Genomic DNA, 24282 nt, shown 5'->3' on the forward strand with positions numbered 1-24282 from the left:
CATTTTTATATATATATTTATATTTAAATATTTATATATAAATAAATATTCATGTAAATATTTTTATATATATATATATATATATATATATATATATATATATAAATATATTTATATGTATGAATATATAATTATTTATATTTGTATATATATATATAAATTTATTTATATATATAAATATATATATATATATATATATATATATACATATATATATATATAGATAAAAGCTAGAAAGAAGATATATATATATATATATATATATATATATATATATATATATATATAAACATATATACATATTCATATATATTTATATACATATTCATATATATATATATATATATATATATATATAATGGATTCATTCATATGTATATTTATCGGAGCCTCTGTGAGATTACATTAGAAAGACAATGATTGCCATTTTTGAGAACTGCCGTCTTCGAGAGCCCTTGACGACATGACAATAACCAAGAATAAACAAGAATGATAATAACCAAATTTTAATTAAAAAATTGATCAACATTAACGAACAAAAACTAATTAATTTTTCTGAAAATTTTTAATAACAAAATCAAAAGGACAGCAGATAAAACCAGTAAAAAGTCCAAACTGAAATAGGGAAAAATCAAATAAAAGAGTGAATAGCATCTCAAAACATTTTGTGCAAATCCAGAAAACATATTTAACCAGTAATTAATAAATCTAGCCATCAAATGGAAAAAAAAACAACAAAAGAACAAATTTTGAAAAAAAAATTGCAGTTCAATGAAATCATTAGCTAATAACTGCTAATATAATATGGGTTCTATTTAATACCAGGTGAGGTCTTTGAGGCCTGTCAATATCCTGAAAATATCTTAAGACTACAAAAGCACCTAAAAATCAAGCATTCAGATAGTTTTTGGGAGAAAATGGTATTGAAGTTGTTGAAAATTTGTATGAAAACTTGAAGCATCAGAGCCACCAAACCGTTAGTTAAAATTCAAATTTTATGAAGCTTTTTAATAGCTACAAAGAAGATGCAACTGTGTTTGCTGCGACTATGCTATAAATTAACAGAAAAAAGATAAAAACGGAAAATTTTAACTGATCAATCATCTTGAAAGCAAATTTATTCAGAAGTCATAACAACAACAAATTTTCAACAGACATAAACTATATGAAGCAAACGTATGAACTCAATGGTGCGTCAAATTTTTCACGAAAAATTTTTGAAAACACAGTGTTGAAGATTTAAAATCCTAAGCTATCGATTGATAAATTTAGGTCATTGTAATTGGGACAAAATAGAAATTCAGCACGCCTTATTTTTTAGCAGGACTATGCAAATATACAACAAAAAATATCGCCTTCGGAAACTTTATTACAAAAACAGAAGCTATTGAGACTTTACTTGCGGAAAAGTTTGGTTACCAGATATTGCATGCAGCATTGTTTCATAACTTTTTTTTTCGGAGAGCTAAATTTTAGTATAGACCTTTTTTGCACAAATTTTTACCTGCTTTTGATTTTTTGTTTAGGTAGCAAAAACAGATCTATATTGCGAATCAAAAAGTTACTTAGTTCAATACATTTATTTCTAACAGAAATGGAATTGAAAGCGAAATGAAAACCCGTCAAAACAAACTGATCTCTTGATGTTTTCTAAAATTTTCTATCGGTTTGTTTTGTAAAACAAAGTTAAATATTTAAACTTGATAAATTTTTGAAAGGTGATCAACAATGATCTCATCATTTTTAAAAATTGTTGTAAACTTTTTATTTCTTTTTTGGCCAATTTTCTTACCAAACTATTTCTGAACGTCTTTTCTGAGTAATTCAGCATTAAGTTTTGAAGCACCACGCGGAACAGAAGACGAGATTCTGATCCGAAAATCTGAATTGCCAAAATAGAGACAATATATCATAGTAAAATTGTTTTGCTGGGAGATCATATCATAATAGCAGTTTCAATTGCGTTTTTGAAAAATCAATCAATTTGTTGGAATTTTTGAAAAATTTATTTTGATTTTGTTGTCGTTGCAGAAATTCTCAGAATGTGTTGAACAAAAAAACAGGCATTCCAAACACATCATGAAGACAAGAGTGCAAAATTTTAAGAAAATTGGCGTAAATTAATTAAAAACATAAAATCAAAGAACGTTAACAGAATTAATATTGTAATTAGTAAAATAACAATAATAATTAACCAAATTACAATGGTACCAAAAACTATGAAAAGATTTTTTTTTGCTTTTAATTTTCATATAAAAACATCCACTAAAGTGTTACAAATCGTTAAGATTAAAAATTTAGCAGAGATCTGATACTCATTTTTTCCACATACACAGAAAAGTAGGAAATCTAAAGGGCTCTGTTTTCATTAAAGCAGAAAAAAATTAATGCGATCAGAAAAAAGTGCAAAATGATGTTATAATAAATCTTTGATTTCCTACGTCTAGATTAAATTCGCTTTGTTGATGATTATGCAGCGACGCTATCTTTCGTTTGATTTATCTGAGAAACTTTTTTGATGAAAAAAAAACAAGCAACTTGGACAAAGAGTTGCTTATAAAGTGGGGTGCTTAAAGAGTATCGAGGAGGCTGCTTACTTTAATAGAACTTCTAATTTCTTTGGAGCCAGCTGGTATCTAAATTTATCCATCTGAAGCAAAAATGGAAAATTGATTTTGATTGAGAACTTCAAAAACTCTTTTAATGAGGTATTGCACCAAAAAAGCATCATTTTTGCGCTCCCAAGCAAATAAACAAACAGAATTTAGGGACTATAAGTCATAATATGTACTCTTTTTTTGTACATTATACGCAGAATATTGACAACGCACAATGTTTTATGTGTCATGTCAGAGCTTGCATGATTACTAAGAAATTTTTACAAATTCTTTGGAAAACAAAGACCACATTTTTTGCTTTCAAAAATTTATTTGTGATCCTTGTATGATTTCTAGGATACCTTAAATGATCTTTTATTGTTTCAACTGGAAAATCATACAAATCATAGATGGACTTGAATGATTACTGGGAACTACCCGGGATTTTTGTTTGATCTCCAACCCGGGTTTTTTATAGTGGCAGCCGCAGAGCATACGAGCTCAAAAACGGTACCATTGATATTTAGTTCAATTTTGCTGCCAAATTCCAACGTCTTTCTCACGAAAGCCTTCCCCTTCCCCCCTTTTAGTTGACATAGATGTGACATTTCTCTGTTGAATTAGAATTGTAGAAGAATCCATGAGATATATGGCTTATTTTATATTCCATCGAAAATTTTAATCAAGTTTCAAACTCGCTTAGTTTTGAAAAGCAAAAAACATCAGGCTCAGTTTGTGGAAAACTTCTTTTTTTAAAGTTTTTGGCTAGAATTTAGGCATATGAAAATTCCAGAACTTACCAACAAAGCATAGAATACACAAAAGTGCATAATGCATCCTGCGTTAGCTGATGTAGAAGTTATGTCTATTGAAATATAGCCTTCATAATCAAGTGATCATTGGAAATGTTATTCAATGTCGTTCTTGTTTGCAGTGAAGATTTTCAGAAAGACAGAATCGGTTGATCGAGAACAATAAAATCACAATCAAATAATCTGTGATTTCAAATGGGTCAACATAATTAGAACTGTCCATTTGTGGTAATTTATTAATATCTCTACCCGTGTCGAAGTTACCCCCCCCCCCCACCCCTGATTACCCCCTAACTGATGTAAGAGTAGGGGGGTAATGGTCTATGTGGGGTAAATTGCTAAGCGCCTTAATATAATATTGAAATTTGATTCACCTTGTTGCTCCTCAGCACTGAGCGATTTTTTGCTTGTTTCTACCTCTTTCGCCGCGATTAATTTTACCGCTCTTAATTTAGTACCATGTTTTTACCCCCCGATCATATAAGCAGGCAATTTTTTCGACCCCAAAACCATTTCTCGAAATTCATCATGTGCCTAAATTTGATTGCTAATTGACCAATTATATGCAAAATTAAAATAGTGGCTAGATGACAAGGGTAAAACAAATAGGGGGAAAACAGGAAAAAAATTTTGCTCTACAAAATCTTCCCCCATTTTATAAAGCTCGTAAAGAATGAATACTTGTTTGATAGCTCCTTGTTGCGGAGGGAACAAGATATGATAGTTCCAGTCCAGCTTCATTCATTAGAAAACGGACAATAGTTGTTACTTTAGATCGACAGACTCTTCATCTTGTAACTCTTACCTCATATTGTTAGTCGATGTTCTCAATCCTTATAATCGTTCAACTTCTTCACACTTATTCTTACGCCCCCCCCCCCCTAATTTTAACGTTGTATCTCTTCACCCCCGAAATTTTTAACGCCAAACATCCCCACAAACGCAAGGACACTATTTACAAAACTGAACTTTAATTTATTACCAAATCATTTTAGATATAAATTAAGGCAAACAAAATCTTGGTTAAAAGAAAGCGGTTAAAAATTAATGAAAAGATCATCAATTTTTGAACTACATCTTTACGAAATATCAAAACTTTTAACGCAAGTGATTAGACAAAAGCCTCACAACGAAATAGTAAAATGTTTTATCACACAAAAAACATTGGCAAAATCATTATGAGGCAAATGAAGAGTGAAGAAACTGGTATCGACTTGTAAACTTACAAAAAGCAACAAAAAAGAATCTCTTCAAGAATCCGAATACTATACAAAACATTTATCAAATTAGATAAAAGATTAAATGAAAAGCAGGCCGAGACTGATGTAACTGAGTTTGCTCGTTTTTTTTCTATATATGAAAGATTACGTAGTGTTATTTTGGGTGGGGGTGGGCGTCTCATATATATAAAATTAAATCTATTGCAGGAAAAACCATCCCCTCTTGCGATACAAAAAAATCTATAAAGCCTGATTTTGTTCACTCCGATTTGGCGCCGAAGACGTAAGAAAAGATTATCATGATTTTAAAAATTTGTTAAACCAATCTGAAAACGAACTTTTTTTTATTAGTGAAAAAGCTGGACATCTATTCTAACATAGAATACATTCAAGAAATCGTATTATTAAACCTTTTACGACTCAGGCAAAGAGGTTTTTTAAGCTTTACCTAAAACGAGTTTAACATCCAAAATTAAATAGAGAAAAATTTATTTTGAGTAAAAAGTTTGCTGCATTAAAAGGCAAAGAGCAAAGAGATGAAACTAGATTTAAACAAACGAACAGCCAGGCAGAAAAAAGAACCCAACCAAAAATTGTTAAAAGAATCGTAATATCGGCGAAGAAGATTTAAGAGAAAAACTCTAAGTTTATCATTTCAGATTAGTAACAAATCTTTCGTCTTAGTTTTCTTAATTCTATCACCTAGATGGGTTGTCTTGATTCTCAAACTTCCTACGTGGTATATTTCTAGCAGCTGGAGTTTGATGAACAAATGCTCCGAACAAAAATGCGCAAAATACAGTTGACACTTTAGTTGGAATGGAACCCCGGATCTAACGCGCTTTGATATACAGCGCTAATTAAAAGAAAAAACATTGTGTTTTTTGTGCATGTTTTTGTGTTTATGAGTCATTTACTTTTGTTTGTACTGCTCATGTATTTCAGCCACGATGTTGTGCAACTGTGCTTGGCAAATTGCCTGAATGCCTCTAACTGCGCAGCGCAAAATGCCGTCTTTCTTTCGTCTGAGCACCAATTAAAACCGCCTTATTCTTTTTGGGGCATAACTACCCGGGCTTTATACTACTGTAGCGGCAGTTAAATATCTCTACTCGACTCTACTCTACCATACTCTACTCTAATCTACTCTACTCTAAACTGACTCCCACGTCAACCCCCACCACCCCCCCCCCCCCCACAACTTCCACCTACGCCACCTCCACCTCCCACCCCCTCCTTCTACCTCGACTCCACCCCTCCCTCTACCTCCACCCATCTCCACCGCTTCCACCCCAATGCTGTAAATGCACCAATATATGGTTTCACATCAGGCGTACACATGGCAGGCAGCTGAATTTGTCAAAAATTAGAGCTAGAGTAGTTTTTGGGGGTATTGCGATTTTATAATACTCAAGTAGGTGACCGAGTTATTCGAAATTTTCATAATTTTTTAGTTTTTTTGTATGAACAGTCTGATGACGAGAAAATTATGAAACATTCTGTGCAGTGTTTGAAACTAATGTAATTGAGGCTGCAAAGAGAAGGGACAGTGGGTCCAAATGAATGGTCAGCCTGAGGTGATTTTGACACGTTTTTATACTTCTATTTGTTTGGTCCAGTAACGTTTACTATAGAAAGTCATTGGTACAGCGCTGCGCCCAAAGTCCGGGACGCAAGTTATTGCCTTAAAGTTGTCTTTATTTGTATATATAAGTAATGATAGCTTAGCGTATTTGGAGTAGAAAGAAAAAAATTTTCAGGAAACGAATAAAAATTAGATTCAGTGGACGCCAAATACAAACTGATCGTTCCATAATCAATACCTTTGGAATGCAAAAAAATCACAATCTGACCTGAATATTGTAACAAAGTGAACTGATAAAACACCTTTAAAAAAGTTTGGTTCCGATTGTGATTTTGTGTAGACTAAAAGAAAACAATTATTGAGTGTCCTCTCTGCATTTAGCGTCAGCTGGTTTTTTTGTTCAATTAGTATCCCTTTCTTTTTCTCTGCTCAGATTTTCTCAGTGAGCTGTACTTTCTTGAACACCTGTTTGTAATATTGCAATCTTTGTGGAAGTATATAATCAAGTTGCCCGCATTGAGATACGTTCCAGATAGAAAAATTTGGAAGAGAAGCGATGTCTATCGAAAAAAAAGAAAACTTTGGTTTTTTTTTACAAAGTGTTGTATGAATTCAAATTGAAAATTTTACTTATATCTGAAATTTTTCTCTTTTCCTTATAATTATCAAAAATAGCCGCTACAAGTTTTGTGAAATATAGTACATAACCTGTAGAAGAATTAGACACGAAAAAGTCAAATATTTTTGAAATTTTTCAAATTGTCCTTGATTTCAAATTGCTCAAGATTACAAAGCCTTAAAACGAATATTGATTGCTTTCAGCAAGAACAGTTTAAGTAAGGCTTGAAAATGGAAACTTAGGGAAAAATATTTCTTTTATGGATCAAAATTTGGAAAACAAATTGGGCACCAAGGGAGATATATTTTTTTTCAACTACCTTCTTTTTCGGATAATAAAAATGTTGGAAATAGAATTTTTGTATCATGTCAAGTTTTATAGGAGATCAGAAAACCCAAATGGCTTAGGTACGAGTCATAAAGTATCAAAAACCAAAGTTTCAAGACAAATATATTGACAAAATACAATAGGAAAGGAGATAGGGATTGCAGATTACCCACCTACCCAATTGTGGCGGACCATTCGATCTACTTCACCCATAGTTTTCCACAAAATTTATATTCAGACATGTAAATTTGTCTTAAAATATAAAAAATGCTACATATAACTTTTCTGAAACTGCTTCAATTAATTGTAACCAAATTCCACAAACTGGCCGTTAGCCAATTTGAGGAATATGATAACAAAATTGTTGCCTCAGATAATTCTCTTTAAAAACATGATATACCACAGTGTGCAGTATTCACTCACCACGCGCTAAGTTTTGATCCACAAATAAGGAAGTGAATAATTTTTTTCAAAATAAATTTTAATTGGAATTTACAGACGCTTTAAAAACAATGAAGTGAGCAAAGATTACCGCTATATTCAAACTGCCTAGCATATACTAAGTCAAGAAACATTACAATTAAAATGTTGCTTATTTTACATTTGATTATAATATGTAACTTATATGACAACAAATATATATGCAAATAAATTAAAGAAAATGTCTCTAAATATGCAGAATAAATTGAAGAAATTTTTATTAAGACCAATTTATAAAGTAATTTATAAAGCAATTAGCAATAATTCATCGAAAGTCATTATTGCTGAGAAGCTTTTCATATGAAAACTCCACTTCTGCACCACAATTTTGTGACTGAGATTATTGGTCGACCTCAATTGTCTCAAAAATCTTTCCATAAGCCAGTAGTCGAGGGGTATTTTTTCAGCAAGATCAGCAAGAATCTAATTTCAGTTCTCTTTGTTTTTTAAATCCTTTCCAAGTATTTGTATGAATAGGCAAAAGTGGCAATTTTTACCTAGCAAATTATATGCAGGAGCTTCCCGAGGGCTAAGCTTCGCAGTAAAAACATAGTTAGGAGATTGCCTGAGTTCTTATTGGTGTCCAAGGACACGAGTATTGTTTATTAACTAACTTATTATTAACTAACTAACTAGCAATATTTACTTATTGGTTGCTGTTCTTTTGACGTAGGAAAGTTCTTGATGATCGTTGGCAGCATTTTCTCCAAGCGCTGTAGTTTTTCTCCAAAGTCCAGAGACAATATTTTTTTAAAACTTTTCCTGAATAAGGCAATAAGAAAAAAAATTAAAAACTTCAAAACGTTTAATGTAAAAACGCATTTCTTATTGTGGTCAGTATGGTTTTTCCTTCAATCGACGTTACCCACACTCTTTTCATAACCCATTGGATATTAACCATTAGTTCCTTTGCTGTTTTCATAGCTAATACGATCGACTCTAATTCCTTTTATGGGTATGTTTTAGCAACTAGTAGGCGCAGTTTTGCAGGTTCACAAGTCCATAGACATAATGTTTTTAGAGTTATTGTCAACCCTGACAGTTATCAATTGCCCCGTGTTCCACGCAGAACATTTTTTGGTCAACCATCGAGGATGGTCGATTCTGATCGTAAATAGACTCAAAATAATTCAATCTCTCAATTAGGGCAATATTCGTGTTCGAGTCACACTGAGCTCCTCAAATATAATTTACACACCAATGCATCAAGTTGTCGACGGATTGTGGGGTCAAATATGTCTCTGATCGGACTAAGTTAAAAATTGTGCTGCAAGTCAGCTGTGATCAGCCTCACTTGCGCTTTATGATCAGAGGAACTTGCTCTGGAAGTCATACATGATCAGAACCATTTGCGCGCGAATGCGCTGCAATCCTCCCCTCGTCAGACTATGCTGCGCTTTGAGGTAGTCCAGCAATTTTGAGCGCAAAAAGCACAGTTTTGCGCCCAGTTGGACTGAAATGCATAGTCAATTTGGCCTGAGACCTCAACATTAAAATGTGCAGATATTGTTTGAAAGTATAATTAAAAAACTTCTTTGATCTGTCGAAAGAATTTATTAATATATATCTCTCTCTATCGCTGTAAAAAATTTAAAGTTCTAATTGAAATTAAAATTTCGAACACTTATTTTAAGGCACTGTGAAAAAGGAGTCATAACATCATCTCGATAAATATATACAAGATAAGGTGAATAAAAGTTATTAGTTAGCACTAAACTATAATTCTTCCAACGAGAACAAATAGAAAAGATGTACCCTGAAATCAGCACGAGTTTTTGTCGTCGGGTATCAACTGGCCGAAATATGTCAAGTCTGTTCGCTCAGCAGAAATCTCCACAGTTGTCACTTCCCGCTTTTGCTTCCCCCTGTAACCACGCTTCGGCTGTTTACACCATCGGTCTATAAGTACAGAGTTTATTACAAGAGATAAGACAAAAACTTAATTTGCACAAATCATGCAATACGGTCAGGCAAGGGGGGGTAAAGGGGGAAATGGGGGGAATTTTTAGTTTTTATCCCCCAAAAATTAACCGCCAAAAGATGTAAGATTAGAGGGTAATTTTAGGAACTGAGACGGTGTAAGATAAGGCGGTTAATGGGGAGTAAGGGGGACTTTTTAGACTATACTCCCCAAATAGTGCCCAAAGAAATGAAAGATTAGGAGGTATTTTTCAGGGGGTAAAACGATGCAAGGTTAGGGGGTAATTGGGGTTAAGTAGGGAAATGTTAGATTCCCCCCCAAATTACCCATCTAAAACTATGGATAACGTTAGGGGTAAAAAATATATAAGATAAGACAGGTAATGGGGTACGATTTATGTTTTATACCCCCCCCAAAAAAAAACCAAAAAAAGAAGTAAATTTAGGGCTCAGAGTTAAAGGTGTAAAACGATGTAAAATTAGGGTGGTAATGATTGAATGAGGGTAATGGGGGTTAAATTTTAGAAATTACCCCTCTGAAAAAGCCCTCAAAAATATGTAGGAGTAGGGGTAAACTTAGGTTGATCAAACAATGTACGTTTATGGGTAATGGGGAGTAAGGGGGATTGTCAGATTTTACATCCCAAAAAGTTACCCCTCAAAAGGAATTAAGATTACGGGTAATTTTGAGGGATAAAACGATGTTAGATAGGAAAAGGTAATGATGAGTAATGGAGGAATTGTTAAATCTTACCCTCAAAATTAAAAATCACCATCAAAAATGATGTAAGATTATGGGGAATTTTTAGAGGCCGGTGGGTTAAAACGATGTAAAAAGTGAGGTAATGTGGAGTAATGGGGAATTTTCAGAGTTTACCCCCAAATTTAACCCCCAAAAATATGTCAGATTAGGGGGTAGAACGATGAAAGATTACGGGGGTAATGGGGAATAAGGGGGAACTAGATTTACTCCAATCTCCCCCACACCATAAAAAATACTCCACAAAGCTGTAAAATTAGGAGTAACTTTAAATGAATGAAACAATATAAAACAAGGGGGTAATGGGGTGTAAAGGGAAGTTTTTAGATTTTACCCTTCAAATTTACCATCCAAAAGATGTAAGGTTAGACGGTATCTTAAGCGGGTAAGACTGTAATATGAGGAAGGTTTTAGATTTTACGCCCCAAAATTACCCCCCAAAGAGATCTTAGATTAGGGGGTAATTTTATTGGGGTGCAACGAAGTATAATTAGGCCTGTAAGGGGAGTAAGCGGGGAAATATGGGGAAATCTCAGTTTTTATCCCACAAAAAATTAACACCAAAGGATGTAAAATGGAAGGTAATTTTAGGAACTGAGACAGGGTAAGAAAAAGCAGTTAATGGGGAGTAAGGGGAAATTTTTTGACTATAATCCACAATTTATGCCCAAAGAGATGAAAGATTAGGAGGTACTTTTAAGGGGGTAAAACGATGTAAATTTAGGGGATAATTGGGACTAAGTTGGAAAATGTTAGATTCCCCCCAAATTACCCCCCTAAAAAGAGGCAAAACCATGGATAACGTTAGAGGTAAAAAAATATAAGATAAGACAGGTAATGGGGTACGATTTATTTTTTATCCCCCCCAAAAAAACCAAAAAAGAAGTAAATTTAGGGCTTAGAGTTAAAGGTGTAAAACGATGTAAAATTAGGGTGGTAATGATTGAATGAGGATATTGGGGGTTAAATTTTAGAAATTACCCCTCTGAGAAAACCCTCAAAAATATGTAGGAGTAGGGGCTAAACTTAGGTTGATCAAACAATGTACGTTTATGGATAACGAGGAGTAAGGGGGATTACTAGATTTTACATCCCCAAAAGTTACCCTTCAAAAAGATGTATGATTGGGGGTAATTTTAGGCAGTGAAACGATTTAAGATAAGAAGGTTAATCAGGAGGAAGGAGAAATTGATGACTTTACTACACAAAGTAAACTCCCAAAAAAATTTAAGATTAGGGGGTAATTTTAGTGTGGTAAAAACGACGTAAGATTAGGGGGCAATGTGTGATAGTGGGAATCTCTTGATTTTGACCCCCCAAAAATTACCCTCCCGTAAATATTTAGGAACAGGGGGTAAATTTGAGTGATAAAACTATTTAGGATAATGGGGGTAATGGGGAATAAGGCGGAATTTTTAGACTTTACCCCCAAAGTTAACCCCCGATCGGTTGTACGATTAGGAGGTAATTCTAAGGAGGTGAAACGTTGTAAGATTAGGGGATAAGTAAGATATAGGGAAAACGTTGTAAGATATAGGGATTAAGTGGGAAACTGTTAGATATACCACCCCACCATTCCTCAAAAAATCCCCCCCCCCCCAAAAAATGAAAAATTAGGCGGTAACCTTAAGGGGATAAACGATACAAGATAAGGGAGTAATGGGGTTAGATTTTGAGATTTTGGCCCTCAAAAATACCCCCTAAAAGATGTAAAATTGGGGGTAGTTTTAAGGGGTAAATTGATGTAATATTAGGTTGTTAATGGGGTGGGTAATGGGGGCAACTTTTAGATTTTCCAACCCCAAAAATTACCTTTCAAAAAGTTAAAAGATTAGACGGTAAATTTAGGGTGGTAAAACAATATATGTTTAGGGTTAATGAAGAGTAAGGAGGGATTGTTAGATTTTACTACACAAAAAATTTAGTGGCTAGATTTTGAGAGTAGAACGATGTAACTTAAAAAACATTCCGTTACATCCAGAAACTATACAGAAACCTATTATCGAAACCTAGAGGAGGTTTCTTGGCTCTTGGGGAAACAGAAACATAAAAAAAATGACACAAATTGTCAATAGAAATTGTCAAAGATAACGAGTTTAATTTGGATTAAGTGGGAACTGTTATATTTTATCCGCAAATTTAATAATAAAAACTTATAGGACTAGGGGCTAAGTTTAGGGGGTAAAATGATGTAGGATAAGTGAGGTAATGGGGAGCAAACGAAATTTGTAGACAGTACCCCTCAGAATTATACACCCAAAAAATTTAAGATTAGAGGTAAATTTAGGGGGTGGAAGCGATGCAAGATTAGGGGGTTGATTGTCTCGGAGGGGGTATGTAAATTGTGCAAGATTAGCGCGGGTTAAGGTGGGTGTAGTGGGGTGTAATGGGATCAAATGCGTAGAACTTTTAGATTTTAACCCCCAAAAGATAATTTCTAGCCGCAAATTTTTCAGTGTTCAAAAATCCTGAGCTTAACGTAAAGAAAATCACAAATGCTTGAACAATCGCAAATTCGAATAACAAAACTATTGTCTGAGAAAAATTTATGTCTAGGCAGCTCCTTTTGCCAAATGGAAAAGAGACCAATTGATCTGTATTACACTAGAAAACGTTTTTTGAGGAAGTCGCGGTTCATTGATTTGTCGCCCAATCCCAGAAATCGACTTTCAGCGTTTTATGAAAATGAATAGACAAGTTGAAATTGAACAGTCATTTTCTACAAACTTGCAAAACACAAATAGCAAAGTTTCTTTCATATTGGTCCTGCCCTTTAAGCAAATTGTCATAATTGTTTTGTCAATTGTTTACCAGCTTGCTCGAGCACTGATTTATTTGCAAGCAAAATGATAAGAAACGGTGATACCGTTCATAGTAACAAATTAAACATTTTTCGAGAAAAAACAGTCCAAAAGACTTTTGAATATAGTTTTTTGAGCGGCATTTGAGGTGCAAAAAAAGAGACTCTGATCTATTCTGTTTTGGCCCCCAGGCTTAGTGGCTTTGTATTTTCTACGCCCCCAGGCGGACGTGTTATTTCTTTACATAGTAACGTTCTATATAAGAACATTTAAATTGTAACTGGGGGGTAAAAAAAGACTGAGGGGGTGTGGGGGCAAAACAGGATAGATCTAGAGACCAAACAAACCAAAGCAGGTGTATTATACTGTCTTCTTACTGGCTGATTGCTCAATAAATCTTCCTTATCTTAAAAAAATTAATGAGTTTTCAAGCGAATTAAGTCAGAAATCGTAATAAACCGAACGAGAAAAAAAATATTTTTAAGAGTATCTGATCTTACGTTCGGCAGCGAAAGATTCATATCAAGTTCCACCAGCTGTTGAGGCTTGGCAATGGCCGCAAAAGCATAGCCAGATAAAATATACAATGTAAAATTAGGTTATGTCAAAGTCAGGATACTAGAACGTATAGAGTCACAGCGTATTAAATTTCTCAATCAATCAGATTCTTCAAAAATTCTATTTTTTGTTACATCTCTCCGTTGAGACGTTACCAGAAATAGGATGTATTTGCATTGTGAAACCAGAGAGACATTGAGTTTCAGTTCTACAAAAATTCTCATTGTTATTAACTGTAATCGGGCAAACATTTTTTCATATCAATTTTTTGTCTCCTCATTTGATTAAGGTCGTTTTTAAGTGAGTACAACGATGTGAGATAAAGGGGTTAATGAGGAGTAAGTGGGAATTTTTATATTTTAACCCCAATGTAAATTAGGGTTAAATTTAGTGGGGTAAAATGTTGTAGGATAAGTGAGGTAATGAGGAGTAAAGGGGATTCTATAGATTTTACCCCCCATAATTACCACCCAAAAAATTTAAGATAACGGTTAAATTTAGTGGGGTAAAAGTTATGCAGGATTAGGGGGTTAATTGTCTTGGAGGGGGGTATTAAAATATATAAGATAAGTGGGGGTAAGGGGGTGTAATGGGGTGTAATGGGATGTAATGAGAAGAATTTTTAGATTTTAACCCAAAAAGTTACCACCAAAAAGATTTAAAAGTAGGGGTTAAATTAAGGGGGGTAAAACAATGTTAGATTAGGTTGTTAGTTAAATTTTAATTGTTCTGCTATCATTTATTTGGCCTTTTCATAATTTTCGATATTTTTTAGTTGTAATTTTTGCAGTGTTCACAAACCTGGAGCTTAACGCAAAGAAAATCGCAATCCTTGAAAAATCTTAAATTCGAAAAACAAAACTATTGTCTGAGAAAAAATCATGTCTAGGCAGCTCTTTTTACCAATTGGAAAAGAGACCAATTGACCTTGATTACGCTAGAGAACGTATTTTAAGGAAGTCGTGGTTCTTTGTTTTGTCGCCCGATCCCAGAAAAAGACAAATGGATAGACAAGTTAAAATTGACCAGTCATTTTCTACCAACTTTCAAAAAACAAATAGTTAAATTGGTCAATTACCTAAATAGCTAGACGTCATCAGAAATAGGATGTATTTGCATTGTGTAACCGAAGAAACAATGAAGTTCAGTTCTACAAGAAGTCTTATTGTTATTAGCTGTAATCGGGCAATAAATATTTTATTTCGATCTTTTGTCTCCTCATTTGATTAATGCCATCTTTGCTTGAATTAAAATAGCTTTCTTGATTTGTAAATGACTGGGCAGGGCATCTGGCGTGACATGATACCTTTTTCTCTTTGCATAATTTTGAGAAAAAAAGTTGCCCAAGGCTGTACTGAGTAGTTCACTAAAAAGATAATGCTTTGAGAAACTTGTGAACAAATAATGGCGCTTTTTGTTGTCCTGGGAAAAACCCACACAAAGTTCGGAAAATATTAATCTCAAAGATGTAAACCCTCTCTCAGCCAGACATTATTCGTCACGGTTTGATTTTTTTTGCACATAAAATTTTATTGCAAATTTCATATTGACAGTTTGTTTACAGAAAATGATCCCTTGTTCATTATAAATCATAAAAATTTTTCTGATGTTTTGATATAAAATTCCGTAACAACTGTTGAATCAAACTTTGATCACACAATTCATATTAGTCTTAGTAAAACAAAAAAAAAATTGATTCCATATGAGATAGAAGTGTTTTTTTTTTAAAGCAAAGTATTGCGTTTGTCTAAAAGTTTTATGTGAGCTTAGTATGAAATTTTTATGAATTTATTTACGAATCCTGAATTAAAAATTCGTTCTTTTGAGTTCTTTACCTTTACCTCTGAATTAGGTTTTAAATTTTATCACCAAGGAAACTCTAAGTACTGTGTCCAATAAACAATCTTTTTTGCTAAAAAGGACAAAAATATCCTATGACAGATATTGAGATAGTTTGTCTTTCTCATCAAAGTTCTCCTATTTGGTGACACCGGAATACTAAGAATATTCCTTGATATTTGAAATTGGGAAAACCGAAGTATTACCCAGGATGAAGTATACTCTATGGGCCCATCGCTTAGTGGACTTGATTACTGAGAATTATGAATTCATTATGGTGTGGCTATTCGATTCCTGTGATTGTTCCTTCATATGGGGCAATACATGCGAGGCTGGCTTTTATCTTCAGTCAAATTTCCCTTTTCTATTCATGCATCGAAGAGAAAAACATAACGCATCATTTTGTGGCCCTCAAGAGCTATTTTAAATTAATATAAAAATGTCAGAAAATTATCATATAAAAAGTAAAAGTAAACAAAAATCGCTCTGAGTAGTGATAGATCGCCTTAAAATTTCAAAACAGACGGAGCCATTCGTTCTGATTGTCACGAGTAATACCTGTTTCAAGCCTAAAAATTACCAAATTTAACTATTTGACCAAAAATTTTGATAAAATCAATCATTTGGTATTTTACTTCAAGAAGTTTTCCTTAAATGGTTCTTGTCGCCTCCCTGTTTTCAAATTCTCCTCAATTAAAAATGTAAGAACAAATGTTTTTTTTTGTATCAAACAGATTTTACACAAATGAAAATTGCAGACTTCAGTCTATGAAGAGCTCTCAAAACAGAAAAAAATGAAGTTTTGAACTTGTAGAACTAAATTCAGAAAAATGTTTTCTTTTCAAAAATCTAGTTGTTTTTGCAAGCATTCCTTTCTACTTCATCAAAGCTAACGATTTCAAAATTTTCAAAACGTGGAGACGTAAAAATTTGGTTTTATTGATGGAACAAGAAATCAACCAAATTATATATTCGATTAAAGAAGATAGAAATCTCTTCTCATCTTTTTTATTTGTATATCTTATGTTATGAGATCAGATCGTTCAAAATAACTTCCTGTAGTATAATGCAATGAAACAAAAAATCTAAGTGTTAAAGAGTTCATAGATTGACAGGTTGAATTGCCCTCCGAATTGATCTTTTCCAGAATTTGTTGGTTTCTCTAGTTTGAGAAATTAACTAGTCTCTTTAATAAGAAATAAAGAAGTCTCTTCATATAAGAAACAAAGAGTTGCTTTTAGAGATGAAAAAAATTTTTTTCTCTTGCAGTTCACATAAATATTAATAATAAAAATTATTAATTATGATTTTGTTTAAAATATCGAAGAGTGAAATAGCCGAAACATAATAATTTCTGATAACTAATTTTCTGAATACTAGAAGGGAAAAACTTTAAAGGGCAGCCTGTAACGTTCCAAAAAATAAAAGATTGCCTTGAAACGAGTGCAAAAAATAATTAATATTCGCTATAAGTTGCAGTTTTAAGTATGTGTAAAAGTTTTTCAACGTGTTTAAAATTGTATTTGCTTTTCCTAGCTGGCAACACATCTGCGAGATATTGGCCCATTATGCAAATAAAAAAATAACCACACTATTTAATCAAAGCATTAAAGATTTCAGTCAGCATATGCGTTATTTTGTTTCTTGGTCAAACAACATTTACAGACGATAAGTTTCAGACACCGTGTCGAACTTACACCACCCCTGCCTGATTACCCCGAACTAATGTAAGGGTAGATGGGTGTTTGTATGTGGGGGTAAAACGATGTAAGGATGGGGATACTGGGGGTGTGTAATCGTGGGAATTTTTAGATTTCACCCTAAAAAATGAAAGATTAGGGGTGTAATTTTAGGGGAAAAACAATGCAATATAAGGCGGTATTGGGTAGTAAACTCATATAGATGGACTTTCAAGAATTAGGAGGCTAAAGAGAACCGGCTGGGGTACAGAGGTTGCGGGTTCAAGGCTGTCAGTCTTCAAATATGGGTCTAAGGCAATGTAAGATTAGGGCTTCCAAGGATAATAATTACCCCCTAATCTTGCATCATTTTCCAACCCCCCTCAAAATTACCTCCTGCTCCAGCTAACCCATTCCCCTCAAAAAAGATGAAGGAATTTTGAGGGGAATTTGCTAAGAATTGCCCCGATTATCCCCCAATCTTGCATCTGTTTTTGGTAAAAGATTCGACAAGGGACAAAAGTAAAATATTCCCCTGACGTTGCAAAAATTGGTTGCACAAATATTTGCTTCCCGAAAAATTTCGCGAATATACATAACTCCTACTGCTGAAACGTTTTTTTTTCTTTTTAACGTACCAATGTAAAAATGCGTACAATATTTAAAATGTATAAGATGTTTTTTGTATAAGTTTGGATGTATATATTTTTGCTTCATAGAGTAAGCAATCCGTTCAGATACTTTTTGTTTGCATAGAGATTTCATTGGCTGTTTTAAAAATCTAGTTAGCGTCTTGTATTGTTGCAATAATGCAGATTTATAAAATTTTGCAAACATTATGTTCACACATGTACGTTTAGGCCAACCATTCGATGACATCCCTAAAACGCGGAAAAAAGGATTGTATGAAAAACCTGACAACCATGGTAAGATCACGCAACGAAAGTTTTGTATGACGTGTAAGAAACTATATATGGATCTTGGATATGGTTGCCAAGAACGGTCAGCACGGGCATTTGACACTCTTTCAATTGTACAAATTTGCGTGGAGTCCTATTTGGTATTTGTCCCCTCTCCTCCCCTAAAGGCTCCACTATTGGGCCATTAATCATTTGGTTTTTTGTGTTTTTTTCCCCATAGTTTTGGAGAGTTATTATGTTATCTTATTTGTCATTTTGTCGCGTTTATTTATAATAAGAAAAAATTACTTAATCTACTAACAAAGAGAAATGAGAATGAATTTTAAAGCTTTCCCTAGAAGTTAATTGTTCCCAGAAGATGCACTCTTAACTTGCAGTACGAGTGGGCGTTAAAAATACAAAAAAAACAAACATAACCTAAAATATTTGTTAAAACCAATCATATCTTAAAATATCAGTAAATTAAATTCAAAAGCACCTAAAACGGTCATATATTTATGGCCAAAAAGGGTAAAATCGGGAATTGTTTAGGTAACTTCCCGGGTCGAGGTGTCACCGCCATTCAACGCAAAATTATGTAAGATAAGCGGTGAATGCGGTGAAATTGCATAAATCAGGTGGTGAATGCGGTGAAAAAACTTTATCGCCTGGTTGCGGTTAAATTAAATATTTACAATAATTACATTAATTCACCGCTTAGAAAGAAGTGTTAAAATTGTGTGAGATCAGCAGTGAATTCGGTGAAATTAATGGAGAGTGAGGGAGGAATTGTTAGTTTAAGCCCCCCCCCCCCCAAAAAAAAGTTACCCCTAATCTTTTTGACACTTTTTTCTAAGCGGTAAAATTATGTAATTTCACCACTAGAGTAAGCAGTGAACATTCAAAAGTCACCACATTTTTCACTGCTAAAGTATATAATTTCAGCGCTAAATATCCCAAATCTTAAAAAATTCACCGCTCATCTTTTACAGAAAGTAGACTTAATTTGATTTATATTCATAACTAAACACTAGAAGCTAGTGAGAGATGCGGAGACTTTTTGTAAGTTCACCGCTGACTATAGCGATGAAAGTACATAATTTTACTACATTTGATCGCAAAATCATGTACGAAACCTGCGGTGAAAAAATAACTTTTCACCGCTTATCTTACATATTTTTCCGATTTTTCCTTGACCCGGGTTTGTTTGTTTTTGAACAATCTCCTCCAGTAGGGCATAATCAACTTTATTTTGATTCAATTTATATAAGTGTTGAATATCTTTTTTTTGTGCAATACCTGAGATTTGCTGACACTTTTTTGTTTCCGACGACTCTTCTTTCCACCCCCACCACCGGGCTTGTTTTTCTTTCGTTCACTGCCTTTTCCACCGTTGGCATCATTTCTATCTTTCTCACAAATCCATGGGTTAGCAGCGCACATAATGTTGTGTTTGAACCACTGGAAGGTCAGTTCGGACGTGATATTATGATAGTTGAACTCAATTGAAGGCATATGGGGAATACCGATGTCTGCATAAGAATGAACTCTTTTTTTAATGTTTCGCGTTAATTTTACTCCTTTGTTTCTTTTCAGCTCACTTAGGAATTGAGTGGGCATTTGTTAAGGGAGAAACTCGATGTCTGAATTCGAAGAGAACTGTTTTGGAATTTCTGCATAATTATAGCCATTGCCAGTTTAGTAGGCAAAGTGACAGCAGTGCGTCACAACTTTTAATCTGTTTTTAATCTTCATCTTTCCTCCACATATTTTGAAACACATCGTGATAAAGTTTTGCACAGCAATTAAGTTGAAAAAAAAGCATATCTGGGCGCAATTTAATTGCGGTTACAATACATGCGTAATAGAAAAATGAAAAACAAACTCAGTTATGAATTTTGAGCGTAAAAAATGAGTGGCGATCATTGTTTTTTTGAAGAAGAGTAATACCAGTTGGCAGCAACAGCTAAGCCAATCACTGTCAATTATATTTTTTCGCCACTATTTGCTGGAAAAATTCTCTTTTCCATTCTTTCTTTGATAATAAATAAATATAAAATTTATATTACTAGACGATTTTTTTCGATACTTTTGCTTGCTAAATGTGATGCAGTTTAAGAAACATTAGAAAAAAGTAAATGTTAGATAAAAAGTTTATTTATCGAAGCAAGAGTAGATAATCTAGTTGACAAAAATACTGATTAATTGTTTCATCAACTCCTGATAACTAAAATATTGGGCAGAGAACAGCATTTCTCCTCAACTATCAGTTTCTTCAGATAATCCAAAAAAAAATTAGCCGGACCAATAATTTTTTCACTGCAAGAGCTCCAAAGACAAATTTATACGTGAAAAAAGTTAGACAGGACTTCAAAATTGTCCCCACATCAATATAGAAATCAATGATGCTTTTTTCGAATTTATCTTCATTGGAGTGTTTTCTAGTGTTTTCTAGAAAATCAAAACTTAGCGCCACTTTGGCTTCTTAGTACAAAATGAATTAACAAAAAACTTGAAATAATAAATTTTTGTTAAATATGTGATGATTAGCCTGTAATGACTCAACCCTCTTACGTTTTTCATGCTTTAATACATAATTCAATATTAATAGTTGCACTGATTTTCTAAACATTTCAATTTGAAATCTTTCCAAGGCACTCAAATTACGGGTTGTTAATGGTACAGTGGCCATTGTTGCATAAATATTAATTTATCTTCAATAGCAAAGCAATCATCCAATAAATGGTGTCAAATTTTTTTCAAATAGGAGCATGATAATGGTTTTTCCGCCTGCGCTATTTATCAACTAGATCTCTCTGTTGCTAATTGTCAAAAAAATATTTGCAGACAACAAAATTAGGTCGCTGAGACATTTTTGCTCAAATGAAGAAGCAGAGTAATTTTTTTCAACTAAACTTCTACAAGCTTCTTTTGGAAACATCTGACTACCTGATGCAGTCCCTTCCGATTAATCTTAACCGAATAGAATAACATATGTTGAATTTTTTGCGTTTAAGTTTTCTTATTGGATAAAACATAATAGGGACAACTCAGCTGCACAAATAGACATTTCTCCCTTCGATTTTTTTCAATTGCAATTTTTTTTCATTGCAATTTTTTCAATTGCAATTTTTTAAATGCAATTCTTTCAATTGCAGGAGAAACCTTATGTCAGCAGAGAAAATTGAGGTTATCTAACCAACAAGAGAGTAATAATAAAGATTTTTATGTAAATTCGTTCTGATTCTTATCTTTTCTCCAACAAATTGTAAGTAAATCAAAAGCAAGCGCTACTCTGATTTCATAATGCTCATTTAATTTGAAAAAAATAGATACAATTTGTGTTTATTTTAAATGTAAAGAATGTTTCCGTAAAATATATAATCATGTGTACCCAGGCTTGCGCGATGTATTTCGTCCTAGTATCGATATTACTTATATCTCAAAAAAGAGAAATAATATGTAGCTTGTGGTTTCTAGAGATCAAACTTGTTGATTTCTTTGCGCAGTTAAATATGTGAACTGGACAAGGCTGTTCTCTTTTACAGGCAAAATCAACTTGTTCGTTCAAAAACAAATAGCTGACTTTAGGAAAACCGCTGAAACAATTTTAATATCTGGTTATCAGCTTATTATTAATTATGCTCGATATCCATATCACCTTGAACGTTAAAGAGGGAAACGTTCATATCACCCTATGAACGTTTCCCTCTTTTTTGCCAAAAACATTTCCTGAATTAATAGCGTAGGAAGTGATTTGTGGTGTGTTTTTTTCCAATTAACTTAATTTGGGTACACACATGGCACGCACTGAAGCTGTCTAAAATAACTTAAGCCAATACAAATGAATCAATTATTTTTCAAAACAGTTTTAAAAATTTCTCAAGCTAAAAGTAAGATTTATATTCCTTTGGAGTAAACTGAGCATACCAGAGTATAGCATACCATACCAGGGTATGGTCTACAAGGTTAACAAATACTCTAAGCTGTCGCTGGCAATGTAGAGGAAATACACAATGTTTCTAGAGTTTTTGTTAAAATTTGATTAACAAAAAAACTCTTGAAATATTGAGTATTTTTTTTGCATTGCCAACCATAGCTTACAGTATCCGTTACCCTTGTATACTATACCTTGGTAGGGTTTGCTATACACTGGTATGCTCGGATTGCTCCATAGGAATATAAATCTTACTTATAGCTCGAGAAATTCAAAAATAGCGTTATAGTTTGTCAATCTCAGAAAACTTTAATTAACACGATTAATTTTGTTAGATAAACAATTTTGCTTATTTTGAAAAAAATATGGTCCATTTTTTTTACTCAAACAACTGTTTGCTGAATTTGGGGAAAACAGAAAGTTTTAATATATGATTATCACCCTGATATTGATTAGTACTGTTACCTAAGAACACACACACACACACACACACATATATATATATATATATATATATATATATATATATATATATATATGTATAATATATTATATATATATAATATATATATATATATATATATATATACATATATATTTATATATATTATATATATATATATATATATATAATATATATATGCATTAAGATATCGTTTAGGGTGCATATTTAGATATAAGAAACCTTACCTTACAAATAATTTTTTCGTCGCAATTGTCATACGTGTTTCATTCAAGTCTCGTGAAATTTTCTTGCAATTAGGAAGTCAAGTTTTTCTATTTTTCCAGAAAAGTTTTGAACGTCTAAACCCTTACCTAAGTCACTAAAAGGCGCCGAGATCTCGTTAAAAAAGCACTGAAATTTATCGAGGCTTCAAGAGCTGTAGCCAATCAAATTGAAACAAAATTGAATTCAGATTGAAAAAGAATTCAAATGCATCATCCCATCTTCCATGTCATTGCCCAAAATAATATACGGAGCTCCCTCAACCACATTTGGGCAATGATTTCGTCGAAAGGGTCCTGAGCCGAAACCCACATCGACTATGACATTGCTACACAGATCTTGAGAGTAAAATGCCTGAAACCAAAACTTGTGATCAAGTAGGGGAACTTATCAATCGCAGTTCACCAGGGCAAGACCGGATTTTTCGCTTTTCTTCAAAAATTTTTATGTGTGAACGTTTTATTTTTTGACTAATATTTATCTCGTAGGACCCTATAGGTCAAGTTCTACATAACGTGTACCTTACAGTGTAATTTGCTCTAACGAAAAAAGCCCTGTAAAATATTAGTTTTGGGGTTTCAATATCGTAAAAAATGAACAAAAATTGACACCAAGCTTTTAATTTCTACCCGTACCCAACGTTCATAGGGAATCAAAACTGAATCAGAAAAAAATCAGAGATATTTTGGATTTCAGTACTGATTCAGAATGAATTCAGAAAACAATTCTGAACTTCTCTGATTCAGAAAAAAAATTCAGAATCAACCTTTTCTGAAACTATCTGAATCAGAGTAGATTTCAGAGTGAATTTTTTTGAAATAGCTCTGATTCAGAACAAAAATCAGGGTTCTTTTAACATCTCAAACGAGAAAAAAATAAAGAACGGCTCCGAAAATAAAAATTTTGCAGCATGAGCAAAGAAAACAAAACATTGCTCAGCCTGAGCGTTTTTGCACCTTTGTTTCAAAAGAAAATTTAATTTCTCCGCAATTATTTTTAAAAATTTTGATACACTCAAATAAAAAAGAACTAAACATATTAAAATTTTGCTGCGCATGGAAGCAAAACACATGGAAGCAGCCCTCAATAAGACTCGGTAACAAATAGACGAAAATAAACAATTTTCCTAGAAAATAAACAATATAGTCTAATTATGTAACTACGCTACTGCCGGTCTCAAGCCCGGTATGAAAATGGAGGACGGCAAAAACCATCCACAGACTTTGGAAAATCTCAAAAAGTCATTTTTAACTTAACTTGAGAACATTTCCGACAACCTGTTAATAGTTTCTTCAATTTCTACAAGTATTGTATCAATTTATAATTTTGAAGGGCCTGAGAACAAAAGCAATGGTAAAACAATAGCTTGGCTCACGAACATAGTTATGAAGTTAACCTTATGCAGACAAACATGAGAGTCTTATTCAGAGTCTAAAATCAGAGTAATTCAGTGTCTGATTCTGAGTCTGATTCAGAGTCTGATCAAAATCTTATTCAGAAAAATTCAGATTCTGATTCAGAG

At 33.1% G+C, this 24282-nt stretch overlaps 1 protein-coding gene across 1 annotated transcript; it reads right to left on the reverse strand.

Moving 5' to 3' along the window:
* Positions 1–9229: 9229 nt before the first annotated feature.
* LOC142356761 (uncharacterized) lies at positions 9230–23114 on the reverse strand (the record flags this gene model as incomplete). Its single annotated transcript, XM_075408559.1, has 3 exons — positions 9230–9539; positions 19396–19628; positions 22979–23114. Coding segments are annotated over 3 exons (426 nt in total), but the record flags the coding sequence as incomplete, so codon positions are not given.
* Between the last annotated feature and the right edge of the window lie 1168 nt (positions 23115–24282).

Source organism: Convolutriloba macropyga, unplaced genomic scaffold (genome assembly GCF_964194025.1).
Source record: "Convolutriloba macropyga unplaced genomic scaffold, txConMacr16.3 SCAFFOLD_3958, whole genome shotgun sequence".
In the NCBI taxonomy this organism is placed as follows: domain Eukaryota; kingdom Metazoa; phylum Xenacoelomorpha; order Acoela; family Convolutidae; genus Convolutriloba; species Convolutriloba macropyga.